Below are 24,709 nucleotides of genomic sequence, written 5' to 3' on the forward strand. Positions count from 1 at the left end.
TGCTAATATATAAAAAAAGTAAAAACAACTGCATCCTTACATGAATAAACAAATGGTTTTTCAGTCTTGATTTGTAATGGATTAGGCTTCCAGACCAAATTTGAATCTGGTTTATTAAAATGGCAGCATTTTCTCACCTGCATGTAGTTCCATGACTTCAAACATATCTTAAAGAATGTCCACACAGTTTGGTTGACTATTGACTTCAACTGTATGGACATGAGGGTGAGTAAATGATGACAGAATTTAGGTGATCTATCCCTTTAAGCAAAAACACAATGAAAATCTGTAGCTGCTCCATCTGGTGTTGTAGAAGGGAACATTCAGGCTCCAGTTTGCAATGCTGTACAGATTAAATAGGAACAGCATTTGATACTGCCCTGAAATCCTCAAGAATATTACTATATTACATCAACCATGCTGAATACTATGTTTATATACTATTGAAACTCTCCATTGAAAATATTTGCTCTCTGCACTCAGTAAATTGATACTACACATTAGTGGCCTTGGTTTTAAGGCCACTAATGGGGGTTGGGTGAAATAATTAAATATTTATCACATATTTCTCAATAATGAAATACATCACAGACTCAGAAACTACTCAAAAAGAAACTTAAAATTTCCAGCACAACCATTCACATTTCAAGGATTGTGTTTTATTTGGACAAATGTGTACACGGCACTGAAACAAATACATCAATAAAAAATAAATAAATTCATTTATGTAACAGCAGTTGCTCTGGAACTGTGACCAAAAATGCAGATATTTTAAATATGCAGAAAACAATTTCCAAGAAACTGAACATTTAAATCAACACTTAAACAAATAATTTTGTGAATATTTGCTAGATGTCTGTTGTGTGTGTGTGTGTGTGTGTGTGTGTGTGTGTGTGTGTGTGCTGAAAAAAATATTGTGTTTGTACATTGTCCTGGCAGTGTAAATCGGAGAAAAAACTAATTGGATCGGAATGATCCACATAGCACTAAAACATTCTTGTAGCTAATCATCAAAAGGGGATGTATCCGCTCATGATGCTCAAATAGGGGGCGTATGCACTCATGATGCTCAAATAGGGGGCGTATGCACTCATGATGCTCAAATAGAGGTGTATCCACTTGTGATGCTCAAATAGGAGTGTGTATGCACTCATGGTGCTCAAATAGTGGGCCTATATGCGCTCATGATGCTCAAATAGGAGGCGTATCTACTCATGATGGTCAAATGGGGCGTGCATGCGATCATGGTGCTCAAATAGGGGCATATTCGCTCATGATACTCAAATAGGGGCGTATCAGCTCATGATGCTTAAATAGGGGGTGTATACGCTCATGATATTCAAATATGGGACAAACACTCATGATGCTCAAATCAAACAGGGGTTATATCAATTCATGATGCTCAAATAGTGGGTGTGTACGCGCTCATTATGCTCAAATAGGGGATGTAAACGCTCATGATGCTCAAATAGGGGCGTATCCACTCATGATGCTCAAATAGGAGTGTGTATGCGCTCATGATGCTCAAATAGGGGCGTATCCACTCATGATGCTCAAATAGGAGTGTGTATGCGCTCATGATGCTCAAATTGGGGTGTATCCACTCATGATGCTCAAATAGGAGTGTGTATGCGCTCATGGTGCTCAAATAGGGGGCGTATACACTCATGATGCTCAAATAGGGGTGTGTATATGCTCATGATGCTCAAATAGGAGACGTATCCACTCATGATGCTCAAATAGGAGTGTGTATGCGCTCATGATGCTCAAATAGGAGACGTATCCACTCATGATGCTCAAATAGGAGTGTGTATGCGCTCATGATGCTCAAATTGGGGTGTATCCACTCATGATGCTCAAATAGGAGTGTGTATGCGCTCATGGTGCTCAAATAGGGGGCGTATCCACTCATGATGCTCAAATAGGAGACGTATCCACTCATGATGCTCAAATAGGAGTGTGTATGCGCTCATGATGCTCAAATTGGGGTGTATCCACTCATGATGCTCAAATAGGAGTGTGTATGCGCTCATGGTGCTCAAATAGGGGGCGTATACACTCATGATGCTCAAATAGGGGTGTGTATATGCTCATGATGCTCAAATAGGAGACGTATCCACTCATGATGCTCAAATAGGAGTGTGTATGCGCTCATGATGCTCAAATAGGGGCGTATCCACTCATGATGCTCAAATAGGAGTGTGTATGCGCTCATGATGCTCAAATTGGGGTGTATCCACTCATGATGCTCAAATAGGAGTGTGTATGCGCTCATGGTGCTCAAATAGGGGGCGTATCCACTCATGATGCTCAAATAGGGGTGTGTATATGCTCATGATGCTCAAATAGGAGTGTGTATGCGTATGGCAAGCCGTTTTAACATTTAAAAGTTAAGTTCGACTATTCGGAATTAACGTTGTAGATATCACCAACGTCTTTCTGACTAGTCGTAATTACATTTTGGATAGTTGGAATTGTCATTCGAGATATCTGTAACGTAATTGTGACTAGTCGAAACGACAGATAGAGATATCTGTAATGCAGTTTTGACTAGGCAAAACTGAATTACAGATATCTGCAATGACGTCATTGAAAACGACATTCAACTCGTCACACATCTTAAATGACAATTGCAGATATCCGTAATTCAGTTTTGCCTAGGCAGAATGAAGGTTAAAGATATCTCAAACGTCATTATGACTAGTGATTATGGCATGGTGCCAATCAGTGCTAATTACCAGTTAACGGGTGCGATTTGAATGATTAGAACAACAACACGCTCTGCTCCCGCCTAAAAGTGCCGGCCTGATTTGCATAAAGATATCTGCAACGTCATTTCGCCTAGTCAAAACTCTAATTCGAGATATCTGCAATTACATTTTGACTAGGCGGAACGAAAGTTACAGATATCTCAAATTTCAGATATCTCTAATCAAAATTCATTTCAAGATATCCATAACTTGATAATAGATATCTACAGTTAAATTATGACTATCCCTAACTCCAGTTCGAGATATCTACAACGTCATTTTGACTAGTCGTAACTCCGGTTACAGATATCTACAACGTCATTTCGCCTAGTCAAAACTTAATTTGAGATATCTGAAAAGGAACATGTAGATATCTTGAATTGAGTTGAATTAAAGATATCTTGAACTGGAGTTGTGACTAGTCAGAATCAAATTGTAGATATCTCAAACTGGAATTACAGATATCTACAATCCAGTTACAGATATCCGTAATTCACATAGTGGATATCTGCAACTGAATTGTAGATATCTGTAATGATAAACCCCATACAAATGAATGGCAAAAGTGACATCATTTGTCCTAGGAAGAATGTCTTTGTGGATATCTGAAATGACAATTACGGATAGGAAGAACGTAGTTGCGGACATCCGAAATGCTCTTTTCGACGAGGCAAAACTGAAATGCAGATATCCGCAACGCATATCCAGTCTAGCTGTTAAATGTTAAAACGGCTTGCCATATGCACTCATGGTGCTCAAATAGTGGGCCTATATGCGCTCATGATGCTCAAATAGGAGGCGTATCTACTCATGATGGTCAAATGGGGCGTGTATGCGATCATGGTGCTCAAATAGGGGCATATTCGCTCATGATACTCAAATAGGGGCGTATCAGCTCATGATGCTTAAATAGGGGGTGTATACGCTCATGATATTCAAATATGGGACAAACACTCATGATGCTCAAATCAAACAGGGGTTATATCAATTCATGATGCTCAAATAGTGGGTGTGTACGCGCTCATTATGCTCAAATAGGGGCGTATCCACTCATGATGCTCAAATAGGAGTGTGTATGCGCTCATGATGCTCAAATAGGGGCGTATCCACTCATGATGCTCAAATAGGAGTGTGTATGCGCTCATGATGCTCAAATAGGGGCGTATCCAGTCATGATGCTCAAATAGGAGTGTGTATGCGCTCATGATGCTCACATAGGGGCGTATCCACTCATGATGCTCAAATAGGAGTGTGTATGCGCTCATGATGCTCAAATAGGGGCGTATCCACTCATGATGCTCAAATAGGAGTGTGTATGCGCTCATGATGCTCAAATAGGGGCGTATCCACTCATGATGCTCAAATAGGGGCGTATCCACTCATGATGCTCAAATAGGAGTGTGTATGCGCTCATGGTGCTCAAATAGGGGGCGTATACACTCATGATGCTCAAATAGGGGTGTGTATATGCTCATGATGCTCAAATAGGAGACGTATCCACTCATGATGCTCAAATAGGAGTGTGTATGCGCTCATGATGCTCAAATAGGGGCGTATCCACTCATGATGCTCAAATAGGAGTGTGTATGCGCTCATGATGCTCAAATAGGGGCGTATCCACTCATGATGCTCAAATAGGAGTGTGTAAACGCTCATGATGCTCAAATAGGGGCGTATCCACTCATGATGCTCAAATAGGGGCGTATCCACTCATGATGCTCAAATAGGAGTGTGTATGCGCTCATGATGCTCAAATAGGGGCGTATCCACTCATGATGCTCAAATAGGGGCGTATCCACTCATGATGCTCAAATAGGAGTGTGTATGCGCTCATGATGCTCAAATAGGAGTGTGTATGCGCTCATGGTGCTCAAATAGGGGGCGTATCCACTCATGATGCTCAAATAGGGGTGTGTATATGCTCATGATGCTCAAATAGGGGTGTGTATATGCTCATGATGCTCAAATAGGAGACGTATCTACTCATGATGGTCAAATCGGGGCGTGTATGCGATCATGGTGCTCAAATAGGGGCATATTCGCTCATGATACTCAAATAGCGGCGTATCAGCTCATGATGCTTAAATAGGGGGTGTATCTGCTCATGATGTTCAAATAGGGGGCGTATACACTCGTGATGCTCAAATAGGGGTGTGTATATGCTCATCATGCTCAAATAGGAGGCGTATCTACTCATGATGGTCAAATAGGGGGTGTATTCGCTCATGATGCTCAAATATGGGACAAACACTCATGATGCTCAAATCAAATAGGGGTTATATCAATTCATGATACTCAAATTGTGGGTGTTTACGCGCTCATTATGCTCAAATGGGGCGTATATGTTCATTATGCTCAAATAGGCGATGTAAATGCTCATGATGCTCAAATTGGGGTGTATCCACTCATGATGCTCAAATAGGAGTGTGTATGCGCTCATGATGCTCAAATAGGGGGCGTATACACACATGATCCTCAAATAGGGGTGTGTATATGCGCATGATGCTCAAATAGGAGACGTATCTACTCATGATGGTCAAATCGGGGCGTGCATGCAATCATGGTGCTCAAATAGGGGCATATTCGCTCATGATGCTCAAATAGGGGGTGTATACGCTCATGATGCTCAAATATGGGACAAACACTCATGATGCTCAAATCAAATAGGGGTTATATCAATTCATGATACTCAAATTGTGGGTGTGTACACGCTCATTATGCTCAAATGGGGCGTATATGTTCATTATGCTCAAATAGGGGACGTAAACGCTCATGATGCTTAAATAGGGGTTGTGTCCATTCATGATGGGGGAGGAGAAAGAGTGAGCAAGCAGGACATATGTAGAAAAACTTTAGAAAGAGAGATGGCGGAGATATTACCAAAGAGTAAAGGTCAGAGGAATATAATTTGAAAAAGAAGGGTTTCGATCAGGCAAGAGCTAGGACCCATGTTAATATTGGAAAAGCGTTCCAGTTCTGGAGAGACGTTAGAGAGTGGGAAATGCTGAGGTTGCTTTGTTTCTACTCGATACGGTAGTAACATTGGTTTTTGCTGTTTCACAGAACCAAGATATGCTGTTGTTGAATCTCAGCTGATACTACATGTGTTCCGTAGCGTGCTTGTTATTTTGGGGGTGAAGCAATAAAGGGAGGTTTCTTCACCAGCTTCTTTGCAGTACAATGAAAAAGAATAAGAACACCTCTCCATAAAAAAAATGTTGCATTGACAGCTTGGGAATGTTCATGTTGGTCTGAACAGATGCATTAACAGCCGTTCATTCTAATTAAAATGTTTATCGCACCAAACATCTGAATTGGTGTGAACAGGCCTTAATCCTACTGTTTGACGGATTCCATTGTCGGGTACATCTAAATCTTACACAATGTGCTTGCAACTGAATCCTGAAGGTTGGTCACTGTGACCACTTGCGGACAGCGCTTTTCTATATCAGCCAGTAGATGTAGATACGTGATTGTCTAAATCTCCTCCCACATGAATGGCAGTGGTACGGCTTCTCTCCATTGTGGACTTGTCAGGTTTCCAGACTCAGTGAACCCCTTTCCACAATGTGAGCACTTGAAAAGGTTTTTCTCCAGTATGGATTCTTTTGTGCCGCTTCAAGTCTCTTGTTCTTATGATGGAATTTCCACACTCATAGCACACACGGGACTTCACATCGCTATGAATTTTCTGGTGCTGTTTACAATAGTCAAGAAATAGGAAACTTTTCCCGCAAACAGAGCATGAATAAGGCTGCTAATTTGAATGCCTTTTCAGGTGCTTTTTCAGCAGTGACTCCAAAACAAACGTTTTACGACACTCATCACAGCCAAATGGCTTTTCTCCAGAGTGAAACTGCAGGTGAAATTTGAGAATTTGCGCCTGTGTGAAACCTTTACCACAAAGATGGCATGAGAAAGGCCTCTCAACCTGTGTGAATTCTTATGTGATGCTTCAGAAGTCTTCGTTGAGTGAAGCTTCTCTCACATTGAGGGCATGTGAACGGCTTCTCTCCAGTGTGAATTCTTATGTGACCATCAAGATGTCCTTTAGTTTGGAAAGTCTTTTCACACTGAGGGCAATTGTAAAGACTATCTCTAGTGTGAACTTTCATGTGAACATTAAGACTTCCTTTACGTGTGAAACACTTTCCACATTGAGGACATGCAAAAGGCCTCTCACCAGTGTGAATTCCTATGTGTTCCTTAAGGTGACCTTTATATATGAAACTCTTTCCACACTGGGGGCATGTGTAAAGCCTCTCTTTGGTGTGACTTCTAATGTGAATATTAAGGTTTCCTTTCCGTGCGAAACTCTTTCCACATTGAGGGCATGTAAAAGGCCTCTCACCATTGTGACTTCGTAAGTGGTCCTTAAGGTGTCCATTACACGTGTAAGTCTTTCCACACTGCGGGCACGTAAAAGGCCTATCTTGGGTGTGAATTTTAATGTGAACGTTGAGGTTTCCTTTACTTGTGAAACCCTTTCCACACTGAGGGCACGTGAATGGCCTCTCACCAGTGTGAGTTATTATATGAGCCCCAAGGTGACCTTTTTGTGTGAAAGTCTTCTCACACCGAGAACATTTGTAAGGCCTCTCACCGGTGTGGACTCTTATGTGATACTTCAGGTGTCCTTTTCGGGAGAAAGTCTTTCCACAATGGTGGCATGTGAAAGAATTTGTGGCTTCTTGATTGAAACCCCCATCTGTTTGTAAAGAAATAGTGATTTTTCCATATTTGAAATTGGGCGATTCCTGATTCTCCATTTCATTCTGTGTTTGATTTTCCTCATTCGATTCCATCAGTTCTAAAATAAACATAGTAGCATATTAATAATCAATTCAATAAGGACAAATGCTAAATTAAAGACAAAGTTTATTAAAAAATAAACAAAAGCCGCGTTTCCACTGAAATTACCCGGAACAATTTGTCCCATGCATACTTTTTCCCCCTCAGACCTGTTGCCATCTGCATTTCCATTGCGGTCTAAAGTACCACAAAGGTTAGTCCGGTGACGTAGGACTGTGTGCGACTTTCCTGTTCCTGCTGGATTTAGTCCTCTACATATAAGCTTATTAAAGTCTGAACCTCATCGTTGGTCCATCGATTATATTTTAAAACTCCAGTGCTGATTCAAATAGCAAACATCTCTTACTGCACGCACCGCAATAAACTTTTAAAAATGGTGGTTGAAATGAAATGCTATGTGAACTCAACCAATCAGCATGTTCAGCAGGTTCCTGAACTTTGAAGAAGTACTACCTTGTGAGCAGGGACTTTCTGAGGGGGAAATTTTTATGCTGAGCTTAGACCCAGGTGCCTGCAGTCGAAACACACCGAATACCACCCAAAAGTCCCTAGTTTCTGGAGAAAGGTCCTGGGGTGAAAATGTGGCTAAATACACAAATTCAACAGATGCAGTTCAAGTCTTTATGTTATTCTACGGTTCTAAAGTTGTATAACTAAAGCCAGCAAATCTGGTAAACTGCCAGAAACTTTGTTACCCTAATGCAGTGGTCTCAAACTAATTTCCTGGAGGGCCAGGAATTGTGCTCTGCACAGTTTTGCTCCAACCCTAATCAAACACACCTGTTCCAGCTAATCAAGGTCTTTAGGATTACTAGAAACTTCCAAGCAGGTGTGAGGTTGGAACTGATTGGAGCTAAACTGTGCAGAGCAGTGGCCCTCCAGAAATTGTGCCTTAATGGTTTCTCAGTAGTGATTACCAAGCAATTATAAATTGACACCAACCTCTTTGTTCTTCCACATCTTCATCATTCATTCTGCATGATTCAGCATCACTGATGTCTCCACTCTCTTCGACAAATTCCATCTTTACGACAGTGTCACGTAGAATGTGTTGTTACAGCAGACTTGATTCTTGCTGGCTTGAACCAAATTGGCCCCTTTGATGGGAATGCTTCCAACAATTATTGGTGAACTGCTGTGGGAGTGGCTTCACTCCATATTGTGTTGTATGATTTGCTGTGTGGCATGGAGGACTACAGGACCAAACCTGTAAAAATAAATAACCAAATCCTTTTTTTATTCCGCCACCTGTTAACATGCAGCCAAATGACATTGTTACTTATGGCACTTAGGGTGAATGCTGTGTACCCCCCTCATGAATCACTAATGGATGTACCGTACCCTTACCTTACCAACTTCGTCAATCCTTCCTAATTTCTCCCAGATCTGCTGCAATACCTGTGGGTGGATTCTCCCCACCTGAGGAAGTTATCTGTGTTTATGAGGCCTAGCATTGTGTTATTCAGAGGGAGCGCAGATGTTACTGTCTTTACACTTGCATCTCCTTGGTCCACGTCTGCAGGTAGCGTCCTTGCCAGCTTGTATGTCATAGAAATTGTGGCAAGCAGGGCAGGGCCGAGAGCAGTGGGAATGGAGCGAGTTCGGTGGCGCGAGTGTTAATGAGCATCACCTGTGCTCCACACCGGTCTCGAGTCCCACGAAGGAGCTCCGGAAGGATAAAAGGAGGACTGATGACAGTGGAAGACAAGAGAGGACCATGCTTGATCTTTATGTTGTCCTTTTGTTTTAGTACATGCGGCAGTTGTCCGTGAGGAGCTTCCACTTTACTTTCATTTTATTGTTTATGTTATTTTGTGATTAAAATTATGTTGAACGTTCGCCGGTACCCACCTCAATCTTTCTGGGTTTCGGCACCACTTTTACAAGGTTTAAGTTCAAGGTAGAAGGATACGAGACCCTGGTCCTCTCATCATCACTCCTCCTTTAATACTTCCGAAGGTCCTCCGTGGGATTTGAGACCGAAATTCAAAGCTTAAGTCAATGGATCGAAAAGTGTAGTGCGACTGCCCCTTTATTCTGATTTCACAACACTAGCTGGGCCAGCTCAATGTAGTTTTGCAATAAGAACCATTTGGCATGATGGTAGAAAATCGACCAATGACATGAAATCCAAGCACTTGTGCTTCTCATCATTCAGAGGTCTAACAGCAGTTGGTAATGTAAATTTGTGAGTATGTTACTCCCATTTTCAAATTTGCATTTGGTGCAGTCGCACCCAACTTTCCTGCATCAGCACCAAGCTGCAGAGCAAGTATTATTTAAAAAAAAATGTAATATGGCAATAGGAAATAAAATTTCTGTGGCGGTGGGGGGAAATGGTCAGAAGAGAAAGTGTTTTAGTCAAAATTGAACTTGACCATATTACATCATGAATACCAAAATAAATTTTAAAAAGGGCATTATATTAAAATGTGTTGTTTACAGTTGAGCTCAAAAGTTTACATACCCCTTGCAGAATCTAGAAAAATGTTAATCATTTTAACAAAATAAGAAGGATCATGAAAATTGCATTATATTTTTTTAGTACTGTCCTGAATAAACTATTTCACATAACAGTTGTTTACATAAAGTCCACAAGACAAAAAAATAGCTGAATTTATAAAAATGACCCCGTTCAAAAGTTTACATACCCTTGATTCTTAATACTGTGTGGTTACCTGGTGATCCACAACTGTTTTTTTGTTTTGAGATGGTTGTTCATGAGTCTCTTGTTTGTTCTGAGCAGTTAAACTGAGCTCTGTTCTTCAGAAAAATCCTCCAGGTCCTGCAGATTCTTTGGTTTTCCAGCATCTTTTGCATATTTGAACCCTTTCCAGCAGTGACTGTATAATTCTGATATCCATCTTTTCACACTGAGGACAATTGAGGGACTCAAACACTATTAACTATTAACAACTATTAAAAAACATTCACTGATGCTCCAGAAGGAAACACGGCGCATTAAGAGACGGGGATGTAAACTTTTTGAATTGGATGAACAGAATAAATTGTACTTTTTTTGTCTTCTGGGAAACATGCAAGTATCTTTAGATACTTTAGTAGGGCAGAACTAAATGAAAAAATATGTTCTTTAAACAAAATTTTTTAAAAAACTCAACTTCTTATTCAAAACTTTTCACCCCCAACTCTTAACGCATAGTGTTTCCTTCTGGAGCATCAGTGAATGTTTGCAGCTTTTGTAATAGTTGTGTTTGAGTCCCTCAATTGTCCTCAGTGTGAAAAGATGGATCTCAAAATCATACAGTCACTGCTGTAAAGGGTTTAAATATGCATAAGATGCTGGAAAACCAAAGAATCTGCAGGATCTGGAGGATTTTTCTGAAGAACAGAGCTCAGTTTAACTGTTCAGGACAAACAAGAGACTAAAAACAGTTGTGGATCATCAGGTAACCACACACAGTATTGAGAATCAAGGGTATGTAACTTTTGAATGGGGTCATTTTTATAAATTCTGCTATTTTTTTTCTCTTGTGGACTTTATGTAAACAACTGTTACGTGAAATAGTTTATTCAGGACAGTACTAAATAAAAAATAACATGCAATGTTCATGATCCTTCTTATTTTGTTAAAATGATTAACATTTTTGCAGATTCTGCAAGGGGTATGTAAACTTTTGAGCTCAACTGTATGTGGGTTTAATGTAATTTTTCACTTGTACTTGTAGAACATTAAGGCCATGTTTCAACCTGGTATTAAGATGCTTTTAGGTGATCTGGTTACAAGTGGTCAGCGCTAAATACAGATGGAAAGGGATCTAAAAAGTATTGTGATTGGATCACTGAAACCATCTACGGAGGAAGTCAAAAATGCATGTGACCACTTCAAATTTTTGTAGTGGAAACTTTATCCGTCCTGAATACATCCTAAACCACAGTAAAGCACTGCCTTCTTGCTGCCCACTCACTCTAGCATGAAAGAGTACAAAGATGTTTACATGGGTTGTAACATGTGGCGAAAGATTTCTTGTAACTGCGAATGCATCGAACGGCTGTGTATGTGTTCGAGTCAAATTAAAGGGTTAGTTCACCCAAAACTGAAAATTCTGTCATTTATTACTCACGCTCATGCCGTTCCACACCCATAAGACCTTCGTTATCTTCGTAATCTGATGGCTCAGTGAGGCCTGCATAGCCAGCAATGACATTTCCTCTATCAAGATCCATTAATGTACTAAAAACATATTTAAATCAGTTCATGTGAGTACAGTGGTTCAGTATTAATATTATAAAGCGATGAGAATATTTTTGGTGTGCCAAAAAAAAAAAAAAAAGACTTATTTAGTGATGGCCGATTTCAAAACACTGCTTCATGAAGCTTCGGATCATAAATGAATCAGTGTATAGAATCTGCTGTTTGAAGCGCCAAAGTCACATGATTTCAGCCGTTGGCAGTTTGACATGCGATTCGAATCATGATTCGATACACTGATACATATCGCTCCGAAGCTTCCTGAAGCAGTGTTTTGAAATCGGCCATCACTAAATAAGTCATTATTTTGTTTTTTGGCGCACCAAAAATATTCTTGTAGCTTCATAATATTAATATTGAACCACTGTACTCACATGAACTGATTTAAATATGTTTTTAGTACCTTTATTGATCTTGAGAGAGGAAATGTCATCGCTGGCTATGCAGGCCTCACTGAGCCATCAGATTTCAACTAAAATATCTTAATTTGTGTTCCGAAGATTAACGAAGGTCTTACGGGTGTGGAACGGCATGAGGGTAAGTAATAAATTACAGAATTTTCATTTTTGGGTGAACTAACCCTTTAACACCAGGTGGAAACAAGCCATAAAAAAGTTAAAAGTAGTCCATACAACTTGTGCACCACACCATGCAAAATCAACGGCATGAATCAAAATAATAATCTCCATTAAACCAATAGAGCCAACCAGGTTGTAGTACTGCAAGATGGCGGCACCCTTGCTATAAATTCAGACTGTTTCTTAAATTAACGAGATGACTCGCATGGACTACGTTCATAGTATTGTCTTTTTTAACAGCCTGCGTTTAAGAATTGCCATTCTAAGGAAAATGCGCTGTGAGAACATTTAAAAACATGTAGAATAAACTCACAACATTAAAAACTTTTAGAAAATGCACCGAAATGATAATTACAAAGTAGCTATCTCTGTCCCTTATGTATGAATGTACTTTACTATATTATCAAAGTTTAAGCGATTTAAAAAAGGAACAACTATAAGCACTGCACAAAGAGCAATACAATATTACTTACACATTCATTATACATTACTAACGAAAAACAGCTTTAATAATAGTGCCATGATACTGGCGCACATTTGTAAAAAAAATAAATAAATAAATAAATAAACCACGTTTAAACGTTTTCTATCGATTTATTCACATGAAAACAATGCAAAACACTCACCTCGCTTTCTTCCTCAGACTGATGAACCAACCGTCCGCGGAGCATCCGTAGTGACGTCACATCACGATCGGCCCAAAAAGCAAAATTAAAGTCCCGCTTTCACTCATCTTATAATATAGCCAAAATCATAATTATCTACAATCTACAACGACAAAGTCACCAAAAGGCGTATGTTTTGGATAAAAAACAAATATTTAACTATTATGGACCATGACCTACTACTATGTAAACACTAGTGTTTTTGAACCATAATGTATATATTATAGTATTTACAGCACTTTGTTAATGAATGCTTCAGCATACTGTAGTATTAACTATAGTAAACTGACAAACTGTAATAGTATGGTAACGTTATACTTTAGTTTTTATTACAGTAAACTGTTTGTAGAAAAAGTAGTACAGTTTAAGGTAAAGTAATTTGTTTATATTATTATAGTTGTTATTTTACCACAGCAACTAGAATTCAATTCAATTACTTTATTATTGTATGGTTTAAAATTATTATTTTTTCATGTGGAAAAAAAAACATACTAGTCTACAAATGCATTTTTTCGACAAATTACTGACCAGTCATCTATTTAAATTTTATTTGATATATATATATATATATATATATATATATATATATATATATATATATATATATATATATATAAGAATTAAAAAAAAAACGAACGACTTCTAACCGTAAGTACTGTAGTAATTACGAATTTTAAATATTTACCTAAATCAGTCAAACATTAAGCTTATTTAAATGGCTGCAGTAACGGCCAATTATCGATATAATTTATTTAGTGCGAACATAAATGACAATGAATACACATTAGGTGTTATTAAACCGCCACAATATTTTATGGAAACGCGATATATCAGTTACGGTAATAAGTGTGTCACCAGTCTGACGCTCAATGTTGCCTAGTCCCGGGGAATTCAGCTACTTTGAGCTCGTCTGCTGCCCTAGGCGGAGGGGGGATTTTATTGTGCAGACCTGGCAACCATCCATTCCGGCATGTTTTTATTTACTACTACAAAGTCGCCGAAATAATGTACGCCTTTTGACAAAGTACGAGCTTCGCCGAGAGTCCATTATGCTGTACATAAAAACCTCCATGCTAACTGTGTGCAGACGCTGTTTCACAGATAAATTATTATGGAGAAGAGGACTGTCTACTACACAAAGTATTTTCTTGTTATTTCTGCTGTACAATCATGTTACACATGTCGTTCTGCACACTGATAGCAAATATTGTGATTAATGACTGTTTCTGTCTTTGTCTTGGAGTAAAAACATCATTAAAACGAGTTACATTTACCAGCTGTTTTTGAAGTGTACACAGTATTTAATGCTGTTATTTTTTTTACCCAGAATCTCACAATGATGCTTTTCCTCAGATCTATCATGGACAAACCTTTCCCATCAAAACATTTTGTCACATTTCCCTCATGCAAAGAAGAATGCTGTATTTCTTTCACAATTTGTTTACTGTCCGTGAGTATTGTTTTTCTTTCTTTTTTTCTTTCTTCCTTGTTTTACAGAAATTTCTCAGTGAAAGTGAATTTTTGAAACATTTTGACCTGATAGAGCTGCATTCACAAGAGGGCTGTTTGGAGGAGGCCGTGGCAGTGTTCACCAGCACACCCTGAAGGACATTGCAGAAAACATCAGAGAACGCAAGTTCAGAAGGATCGTGGTGATGGCCGGAGCCGGCATCAGCACTCCCAGTGGAATCCCAGACTTCAGGTAAACACTGTTGTCCTCTAATGCACCTGTGAGACAGTGGCGAGGCCAGAAATCTTTAAGTGGGTGGACCTTTATTTTTTGTCTAATATATATATATATATATATATATACAGTTGTCAGAAAAAGTATGTGAACCACTTGCAGAATCTGTGAAAATGTTAACAAAATAAGAGAGATCATACAAAATGCATGATATTTTTTATTTAGTACTGTCCTGAGTAAGATATTTTACATAAAAGATGTTTACATATAATCCACAAGACAAAAAAATAGCTGAATTTATTAAAATGACCCCATTCATAAGTATGTGAACCATTGATTCTCAATACTGTGTGTGGTTACCTGATGATCTACGACTGTTTGTGTGTTTTGTGATGGTTGTTCATGAGTCTCTTGTTTGTCCTGAGCAGTTATACTGAGCTCTGTTATTCAGAAAAATCCTCCAGCTCCTGCAGATTCTTCAGTTTTCCAGCATCTTTTGCATATTTGAACCCTTTCCAGCAGTGACTGTGGGATTTTGAGATCCGTCTTTTCACACTGAGGATAACTGAGGGACTCAAACACAACTATTAAAAAAGGTTCAAACATTCACCGATGCTCCAGTAGGAAACACGATGCATTAATAGACTGAGGTTAAAACATTTGGAATTTGAAGTTCAAGGTAAATTGTATTTATTTTTTCTGCCAGGAAACATGCAAGTATCTTCTGTTGCTTCAGAAGGGCAGTACTAAATGAAAAAAAATGTATATTTAAACAAAATAAGAAAAATTTGGACATCTTCATCCTGTTCAAAACTTTTCACCCCTCGACTCTTAATGCATCATGTTTCCTTTTGGAGCATCAGTGAATGTTTGAACCTTTTTTTAATCGTTGTGTTTGAATCCCTCAGTTGTCCTCAGTATGAAAAGATGGATCTGAAAATCCCACAGTCACTGCTGGAAAGGGTTCAAATATGCAAAAGATGCTGGAAAACTGAAGAATCTGCAGGACCTGGAGGATTTTTCTGAAGAACAGAGCTCAGTTTAACTGTTCAGGACAAACAAGAGACTCATGAACAACCATCACAAAACATAAAAACAGTCGTGGATCATCAGGTAACCACACACAGTATTGAGAATCAATGGTTCACATACTTATGAATGGGGTTATTTTAATAAATTCAGCTATTTTTTGTCTTGTGAACTAAATGCAAACATCTTTTATGTAAAATATCTTACTCAGGACAGTACTAAATAAAAAATATCATGCATTTTGTATGATCTCTCTTATTTTGTTAAAATTTTGCACATTTTCACAGATTCTGCAAGTGGTTCACATACTTTTTCTTGCAACTAACTATATATATATATATATATATATATATATATATATATATATATATATATATATATAATGATAATTGCTGCAGTCTATTTAAAAATATAAAATTTGTAAAATAAAAATATGTTAGAATGAACGATTCAAGGATTCACTCATAAAGACTTTTATTGTTTAATTACTGGACGAATAAGCATTTTTGAATGAATCTCTTGAATAAATGATTAAATTAAATAAAAAAAATGTAACAGTCACTTGTCGCCACCAACTGGGTAACAATATAATTGATACAGTCTTTATTTGAAGCGTTACTTTCAAAAGATTGAGGCCTACTCAGTGTTACTGCAGACATCAGTTTATATCTGAAATATAAACTTTTATCCAATATATTGTTCTATATTATACCCAATAATTTGAATGTTTGTTAGACAGAAATAATGTTGAAAAGACTTTCTGTGATTTTATTGATTTATATTTTGATTAAGCCTAAACAAGAAACATTTAGATTAAATATTTAACTGGAATGATTCACTAGAATGAATCAGACTTTCCAAAGCTACATATGAGAGACAGGACCGTTTAGATGAACCGATTCGCTAGAATGAATCTGATTTTTCACAGCTAATCTTTGGGGAATAGTAGCTTTTTACTGGAAAAGCTTGTGTTGAAAGCAGAGCTCTTCAAAGCTATTTAGTGTTTGGAGAGTTATTTCCAGACCAAAGTAGTGTCTGGAAATAAAACAAAATATTCGGGCACCTTTGATTGGGTGGGCCAGTGCCGCCCTGGCCCTTCTGTAGCCTCGCCACTGCTGTGAGACTTTCCTCCAATCTGATTTCTCCCACAGATCACCTGGCAGCGGTCTTTATGACAACCTTCAACAGTACAATCTGCCCTACGCCGAGGCCATATTTGAAATAAATTACTTCCATCACAATCCAAACCCCTTTTTCGCTCTCGCCAAAGAACTTTATCCTGGTAATTACCGACCCAATCTGACACACTACTTCATTCGCCTGCTTCACGATAAGGGGCAGCTGCTCAGGATGTACACCCAAAACATTGACGGACTGGAACGAAGTGAGTCCGCTCTCCACATGCACATGCCGGGCGTCTGTGTAAATCATTTATAAATGTCATTTACCTTTCATTGATTTCAGTGGCTGGCATTCCTCCAGAAAGGCTGGTGGAGGCACATGGAACATTTGCCACGGCCACATGCACGGTTTGCCGGAGGGATTACCAGGGAGAGGAACTCAGGGTAATTATGGCAGCAAATGATTTCTGAAGGATCATGTGACACACTGAAGACTGGAGTAATGATGCTGAAAATTCAACTTTTAATCACAGGAATAAATTCCTTTTTATTATATATTCACATGGAAAACAGTTATTTTAAATTGAAATACTCCAGAATATTATTGCGTTTAATGTATTTTTAATAAATGCAGCCTTGGTGAGCAGAAGACTTTCAAAAAACAAAATAATCTTACATCGCACACACAAAGAGAAGCCTGTTGATGACTAATTGTGATGTTGGCTTGACAAAGCCTTGTCTGAAAGTTTGAACTAAGTTTAAAAAGCTTTAAGTTTGAAGATTTTACTCAAATGTTCTAGCACGTTGCTAACATCTCAGCTAGTTGCTAGCATATTTTTTAACACGTTACATTTTTAGCACGTTTTTAGCATGTTTGTTAACATGTTTCTAGCATGATTAGCATGTTTTAGCATAATTTAAAGCATTACTAGCATGTTTTAAAATGTTAGCATGATTTATCACAATGCTAGCATGTTTCTAGCTTGATTTAGCACATTGCTGTTTTAGTTTTTTGCTAGCATTATTTAACACATTCCTACCATGTATCTAACATGTTTTATCATTTTGCTAGCATGTTTCTAGCATGATTTAACGCATTTCTAACATGTTTTACAAGTTGATAGCATGATTTAACAAATTACAATTAGCTCATTGCTCATGTTTTAACATGTTAGCATGATTTAGCACATTGCTAGCATATTTTTAGCATTATTTAACAAATTACTAACATGTTCCTTTCATGATTTAGCTCATTGCTAGCATTTTTCTAGCATGATTTAACAAATTGCTACCATGTTTCTATCATAGTTTAGCTCATTGATCATGTTTTAACATGTTGCTAACATGATTTAGCATTATTAGCACATTGCTAGCATGTTTAGCATTATTTAAAACATTACTAGCATGTTTTAAAATGTTAGCATGATTTATCACAATGCTAGCATGTTTCTAGCATGATTTAGCACATTGCTGTTTTAACATGTTTGCTAGCATGTTTCTAGCACGATTTAACACATTTTTAACATGTTTTACAAGTTGATAGCATGATGTAGCAAATTACTACCATGTTCCTTTCATGATTTAGCTCATTGCTCATGTTTTAACATGTTATCATGATTTAGCACATTGCTAGCATGTTTTTAGCATTATTTAACAAATTACTGTCATGTTTCTATTATGATTTAGCTCATTGCTAACATTTTATCATTTTTGATAGCACGTTTATAGCATGATTTAACACATTGCTACCATGTTTTAGCAAATGGTTGATAACATTTTAACACATTGTTACATTAGCAATGTGTTAAAATATGCCATCAACTTGTTAAAACATTAGCACATGCTAACACGTTTTAGCAAGTTGATAGCATTTTGACATGTTACGTTAACATTATGTTAAAATATGCCATCAACTTGTTAAAATGTAAGCATGTTGCTAACATGTTTTAGCATTTTGCTAGCATGATTTAACAAATTGTTATCGTGTTTCTATCATAGTTTAGCTCATTGATCATGTTTTAACATGTTGCCAACATGATTTAGCATTATTAGCACATTGCTACAATGTTTTAGCATTATTTAGCACATTGCTATCGTGTTTTAACATGTTACCATGATTTAACACATTGTTAGCATTTTTATAGCATGAATTAGCACACATTGCTGTTTTAGCATGTTGGTAGCATAATTTAACATGTTGTTAGTATGTTTTAGCACATTAATGGAATGTTTTATCATGTTGCTTGCATTATTTAACACATTGTTACCATGTTTCTAAAATGATTTAACATATTGTAGGCATGTTCTTGCATTCTGATAGCATGTTTCTATCATGATTTAGCACATTGTTAACATGTTTTACAAGTTGATAGCATGATTTAGCAAAACATGTTCCTATCATGATTTAGCTCATGTTTTAGCATTTTGCTAACCTGATTTAGCATGATTAGAACTTTGGTGGTTTAGCATTTGTTGCTAGCATGATTTAACTAATTACTATCATGTTTCTATCATGATTTAGCTCATTGCTCATGTTGTAGCATGTTGTTAACATGATTTAGCATAATTAACACATTGTTAGCATGTTTTAGTATAATTTAAAACATTGTTAGCATTTTTTAACATGTTAGCATGATTTAACACACTTTGGTAGCATGTTTCTAGCATGATTTAACAAATTACTACCATGTTCCTATCATGATTTAGCTCATTGCTCATGTTTCAGCATATATTGCTAACATGATTTAGCATTATTTGCACATTGCTAGCATGTTTTAACATGTTGCTAGCATGTTTTCTAGTTGCAAGCATTAACACATTTCTTCCATGTTTCTAACATGTTTTATCATTTTGCTAACATGATTTAACACATTGCTACCATGTTTTAGCAAAAAGTTGATAACATTTTAACACATTGTTATGTTAGCAATGTGTTAAAACAATGCCATCAACTTGTTAAAATGTTAGCATGTTTTCTAACATGTTTTAACATGTTGCTAGCATGATTTAACTAATTGCTACCATGTTTCTATCATAGTTTAGCTCATTGATCATGTTTTAACATGTTGTTAACATGATTTAACATGATTAGCACATTGCTAGCATGTTTCTAGCATGAATTAGCACATTTGCTGTTTTAGCATGTTGCTAGCATTATTTAACACATTGCTACCATGTTTCTTACATTATTTAAATTATTGCTCATGTTTTAACATGTTTTGCTAACATGATTTAGCATGTTGCTAGCATGTTGGTAACATGATTTAACACATTGCTAACATTTTAACATGTTGCTAGCAGCACATTGCAAGCATATTTCTGCATGTAGATAGATAGATAGATAGATAGATAGATAGATAGATAGATAGATAGATAGATAGATAGTGGATGTAGGTTAAATACTTCTTAAATATTTCGCTGTGATGTGATCGTGGATCTTTGATTATGGTATGGCTGTGAATGAGTGAAGCTCATGAAGTGTTTGTCTCCCAACAGAATGATATCATGGAAGGAAAAATACCCAAATGCCCGACTTGTAAAGGAATCGTCAAGCCTGACATCGTGTTCTTTGGTGAGGAGCTTCCTCAGCAGTTCTTCAGCTACCTCACAGACTTCCCTGTAGCCGACTTACTCATTGTCATGGGAACATCTCTAGAGGTGAGGAAAAGCTGCTGCGTTGTGAAGATCTGTGCTCAATGAACAGTGTCAGACAAGACCATATTCTACATTTTAACTCTCCGTATTTCATGTGTCTGCGGGCCGTGTCTGGTTCGCATGGAAGCCCGTTTCTGCCACATAAGAAAAAATCATGTTCTGCTAAGTCATAATTATGAAATAAAAGTTAAAATCATTACATGCCAGTTTTGACTTTTATCTCATAATCATGACTTTTTGTCACAATTTTGACTTTTTAAAAGGATAATTCACCCAAAAATGAAAATTCTGTCATCATTTTACAGAATTTTAAGTCATGATTTCAATTTTTTTAAATCTCATAATTATGACTTTTCATCTCATAATTGACTTAATATGTCATAATTTTGAAATTTTAAGTCATAATTTTGTCTTGGGTCATAATTTTCACTTTTTAAGTCATAATTATGACTTTTCATCTCTTAATTGACTTAGTATGTCCTAATTTCTGTTTAAGTCACAACTGACTTAGTATGTCATAATTTTGATTTCTTTTTAAGTCATAATTTTCATTTTAAATCTTATTTTTATGTTTTGTCATAATTTTGTCTTAAGTCATAAATTTGATTTTAAATTCATAACTTTTCATATCATAATTGACATAGTATGTCATAATTTTCACTTTTCATTTGATAATAATGGCTTTTTAAGTCATAATTTTGTCTTGGGTCCTAATTTTCACTTTTTAAGTCATAATTTTGACTTTTCATCTCACAATTGACTTAGTTTGTCAAAATTCATAATTTTAATTTTTTAATCTTATAATTTTGACTTTTTAATTTTTGACTTTTTTAAGTCAAAATTTTGTCTGAAGTCATAATCTCGACTTTTCATCATAATTTACACCATAATTTTCACTTTTCATTTTATAATTTTGACTTTTTAAGTCATAGTTTTGTTTTAAGTCAAAATTTTGTCTTTTTAAGTCATAATCTTGACTTTTCATCTCATAATTATGACCTAGTATGTCATAATCTCATAATTTACCTAGTATATCATAATTTCGATTTATGTCATTATTTCGACTTTTTTTTTAAATTGTAATTTTAGCTCTTTAATCTCACAATTTTGATTTTTTAATCTAATAATTTCAATTTAGTATGTCACAATCTGACTTTTTATGTTATAATTAGGAGAGCATGTTTTTTTTTTCCTCCTTATGTGGCAGAAATGGGCTTCCGTAGGTTTGCCTGTATTGACGTAGTCCTTGGGTAGTTAACAGTATTGCAACCACTAATCGATAAAATCATTAATAATTGATAGAAGAAAATAATCAACAGCAAATTTGAGTATCGTTGAATTGTGTCTGCGCGCCGTGCGCAGAAAACCTCTGCCAATCATGTCACTTTAACCCATTTCTATGGACAAAACGCTTCTGGAAAAAAGCAGAGGACGCAGACTGAGCTGCTGCAGGACAAGTTGTCCTAAACGTGAGGATCTTTTACATTAAGCACTTCAAACAAATGCACATAGTTTAAAGCTTTGACAGACATGCCCGTGTGTGCTGTTTAATGCATTCAACATGTTTTTATGGTCGTATCCTTATCTATATATTCTAACCCTTTTTTACACAATGCATAGCATAGATACATTCACTATATTTGTTCTACGTCTAGCAGTATACCATCTGCAGACCATTTTCAGAAATAGTCATTGTTTTAAGGAGCCATATGACCAGCAGATGTCACTGTTGAGTCTTCTGGTTACTGCTTTTACACAGGCCTGTGTATTTGAATTGTCAGGTGGAGCCGTTCGCCAGCCTGGCCGGTGCCGTGCGTGGCTCTGTGTCACGGCTCCTGATAAATCGAGACCTTGTGGGGCCGTTCGCCTGGGGGTCCCAACGTCACAATGACGTGGCTGAGCTGGGTGACGTAGTTAGTGGGGTAAAAAAGCTGGTGGAGCTTCTTGGCTGGAAGCAGGAATTAGAAGCCCTGATGAATGCTGGCGGAGACGAGGTGAGTTATAATCAATCTCTGTTCTTACATATATAAATCATACAGTAGATGCATGCAGATTAGTCTGCTGTACTCATGAAATTTTGTATTCTATAAGAGTTATGGAGAAATACATTTTTTATGCTCCTCTTACAGCAGCATCTATCATTTTTCATATATCTCATTTGCCAGAATGTTCTTCATGACCTTTATTTTAAAGACTAGTCCAGTTGACAAAACAGCTTGAAGCTTAACTTTAACTGTTTCTTTCTTTGTTAGGAAACAGTCATACATTTTTAATCTCGCTTCAAAGCCCCAAAAACTTGAGACATTTAAAGTTTTTTCTGTCCTTCTCTACAGGCTTCAATTAACAAGGAGTGAACAACCCAATTTCATCTTGACATGAGATCTGGAGACCCAGAATGGGATTGATTGTTGGTTACCCCCCGCTGGCCCAATCATTGAGCTCTTTCTCAGTAGTGAGCATGCACAAGTGGGAGTGAGCTTCCTTTGTTGATAAGGTGTACTAATTAAACTGTAAATGCACGAATGTTTCATAAATATGCAAGATACTGTATGTGTATCTGACATTCAGCATCTGGCTCATCATTGTGTATCAGACATTGCCACCTTGAGGAATAAAGGTGAATTGCACTTATTGAGTCAATTATTGTTGCGCAAAAAAAAAAAAAATACATATATATATATATATATATATATATATATATATATATATATATATATACTTACACTATCACATACCTTGGGTCATTATTTACCAAAAATTAGGAAACAGACATTCTTTTTAAATTTTATTATTTTTTTCTTATCATACTGTTTATAATGATTTGATTGAGGAAAACTAAGAAAGTTGATATCTAACTTTAGGAGAGTACTGAATGATGTCCCGGGTCGATAAAGACCCGAAATATGCATTTAAGGGTTAAGTACATACTGTGCTCTACAATGTAAGAATTCACAAGCACTGTTTAAAGGGGTCATGAATTGAGAAAATCAACTTTTCCTTGAGCTTTTGATATATAAGAGGTCATACTATAAGATTATCTTGTAAATTTCTGAAAACTTCCTTGTCAGTCCAATAAAAGCTTTTATTGACACCAGGTCAAGCGAATAACTGATCCTGGAATGTGCCTATCTATGCCATAGATAGGTGAAACCCCGCCTCCGCAGAAGAAATCAATGCCTACTTCATCATTGCAGCATTAGCCCCACCCACTGGCGTGTTAGTGAGATGAGAAGAGTGATACAGGAAATCAATTGCATTTCAGCGCAGGCTTTGCAAACAGACTTTTACGATATGGACTCGACAGTAATGCAACAACATGTCAGTAACTGTGTTCATTCTAATGCCTGATCTGATATTAATGATTCATGTACAGTCAGATGTTCTTTGTCTATGTGTCAGTAAATCAAACCAGCGACTAAACGCTCAACTTCACATTGTTTCTCTTAGGAGGATGAAAATAATCTGTTATTTAAACAGTGATTAAATTATATATAGAAAGTGATCAAAGAACGCTCCCTTTACAATCGCTGGAGCTGTCAATCAAACAGCGAGTTCTGGACTTGCACCAAAACTCACGTTTTATTTAACGAATCTCTTAGTCACATCATGTTTGCACTGTTAGTTATGATGAAAGCATTCATTAGTGTGCAGAAATTGAGTTGCAATGACGAGATCACTGCTTTCATGAGCTCAACAACATGTCTGTGATTGACTACAATGTTCATCACTGCAACCTTTCATGCCACGATCTAAATATAATAAACACTTTTCATGATTAGTTAACCTTGAGAGCTGTAATAGGAAAAACTTGCTAAAAGTTTTCGAGAGAGTTCCACATGTAATACTTATCTATTTCATATGTGAACATGTTAGCCAATCACAGCAGTGGGTGTTTACACTGAAGTCACAGCAGACACGCCCCTTAAAACAGAGCGTTCAAACCAGAGGGCTAAAATCAGGGTAGGCAAAATGCCCTGTATTTCTAAATTATGACAATTTTTGATGTAAAAGTGCACTACAGGAAACATTATAAAACAAACAAACAAAAAAAAAAAAACGCTGTTGATGCATGACCCCTTTAAAATAATGAATACAATAATGTAGCTGACAATAGACCCTAGTCAGGGCAGACGCCATATTGAATTTTACAAAGGAAAGACAACAGTCTTACAATAATACATAATGTATAAAAGTACTAGATCACAG

At 36.9% G+C, this 24,709-nt stretch overlaps 2 protein-coding genes across 7 annotated transcripts; one reads left to right on the forward strand and one right to left on the reverse strand.

Moving 5' to 3' along the window:
- Positions 1–637: 637 nt before the first annotated feature.
- Positions 638–13,192, reverse strand: LOC125265820 (gastrula zinc finger protein XlCGF8.2DB-like). Of its 3 annotated transcripts, none has more exons than XM_048186326.1 (3): positions 12,977–13,192; positions 8,505–8,769; positions 638–7,560 (listed from the first exon to the last, which is right to left on the reverse strand). In XM_048186326.1, the coding sequence occupies exons 2-3, from the start codon at positions 8,584–8,586 to the stop codon at positions 6,677–6,679; spliced, it is 966 nt and encodes a 321-aa protein (XP_048042283.1). In that variant the 5' UTR covers positions 8,587–8,769; positions 12,977–13,192; the 3' UTR covers positions 638–6,676. The 3 variants fall into 3 exon arrangements, with proteins under 3 accessions (XP_048042283.1, XP_048042282.1, XP_048042281.1); XM_048186325.1 differs by having other exon boundaries at positions 8,505–9,880; XM_048186324.1 differs by lacking the exon at positions 12,977–13,192 and adding an exon at positions 8,910–10,068.
- A 709-nt stretch (positions 13,193–13,901) lies between these two features.
- Positions 13,902–23,134, forward strand: sirt3 (sirtuin 3). Of its 4 annotated transcripts, none has more exons than XM_048186322.1 (8): positions 13,902–14,039; positions 14,369–14,465; positions 14,559–14,717; positions 16,880–17,112; positions 17,193–17,293; positions 20,345–20,506; positions 22,285–22,497; positions 22,837–23,134. In XM_048186322.1, exons 3-8 carry the CDS (start codon positions 14,671–14,673, stop codon positions 22,855–22,857), a joined length of 777 nt encoding a protein of 258 aa, XP_048042279.1. In that variant the 5' UTR covers positions 13,902–14,039; positions 14,369–14,465; positions 14,559–14,670; the 3' UTR covers positions 22,858–23,134. The 4 variants fall into 4 exon arrangements, with proteins under 4 accessions (XP_048042279.1, XP_048042277.1, XP_048042280.1 ...); XM_048186320.1 differs by having other exon boundaries at positions 13,918–14,155; XM_048186321.1 differs by having other exon boundaries at positions 13,947–14,155; positions 14,343–14,465.
- Positions 23,135–24,709: the final 1,575 nt, after the last annotated feature.

This window comes from Megalobrama amblycephala, linkage group LG3 (genome assembly GCF_018812025.1).
Source record: "Megalobrama amblycephala isolate DHTTF-2021 linkage group LG3, ASM1881202v1, whole genome shotgun sequence".
In the NCBI taxonomy this organism is placed as follows: Eukaryota; Metazoa; Chordata; class Actinopteri; order Cypriniformes; family Xenocyprididae; genus Megalobrama; species Megalobrama amblycephala.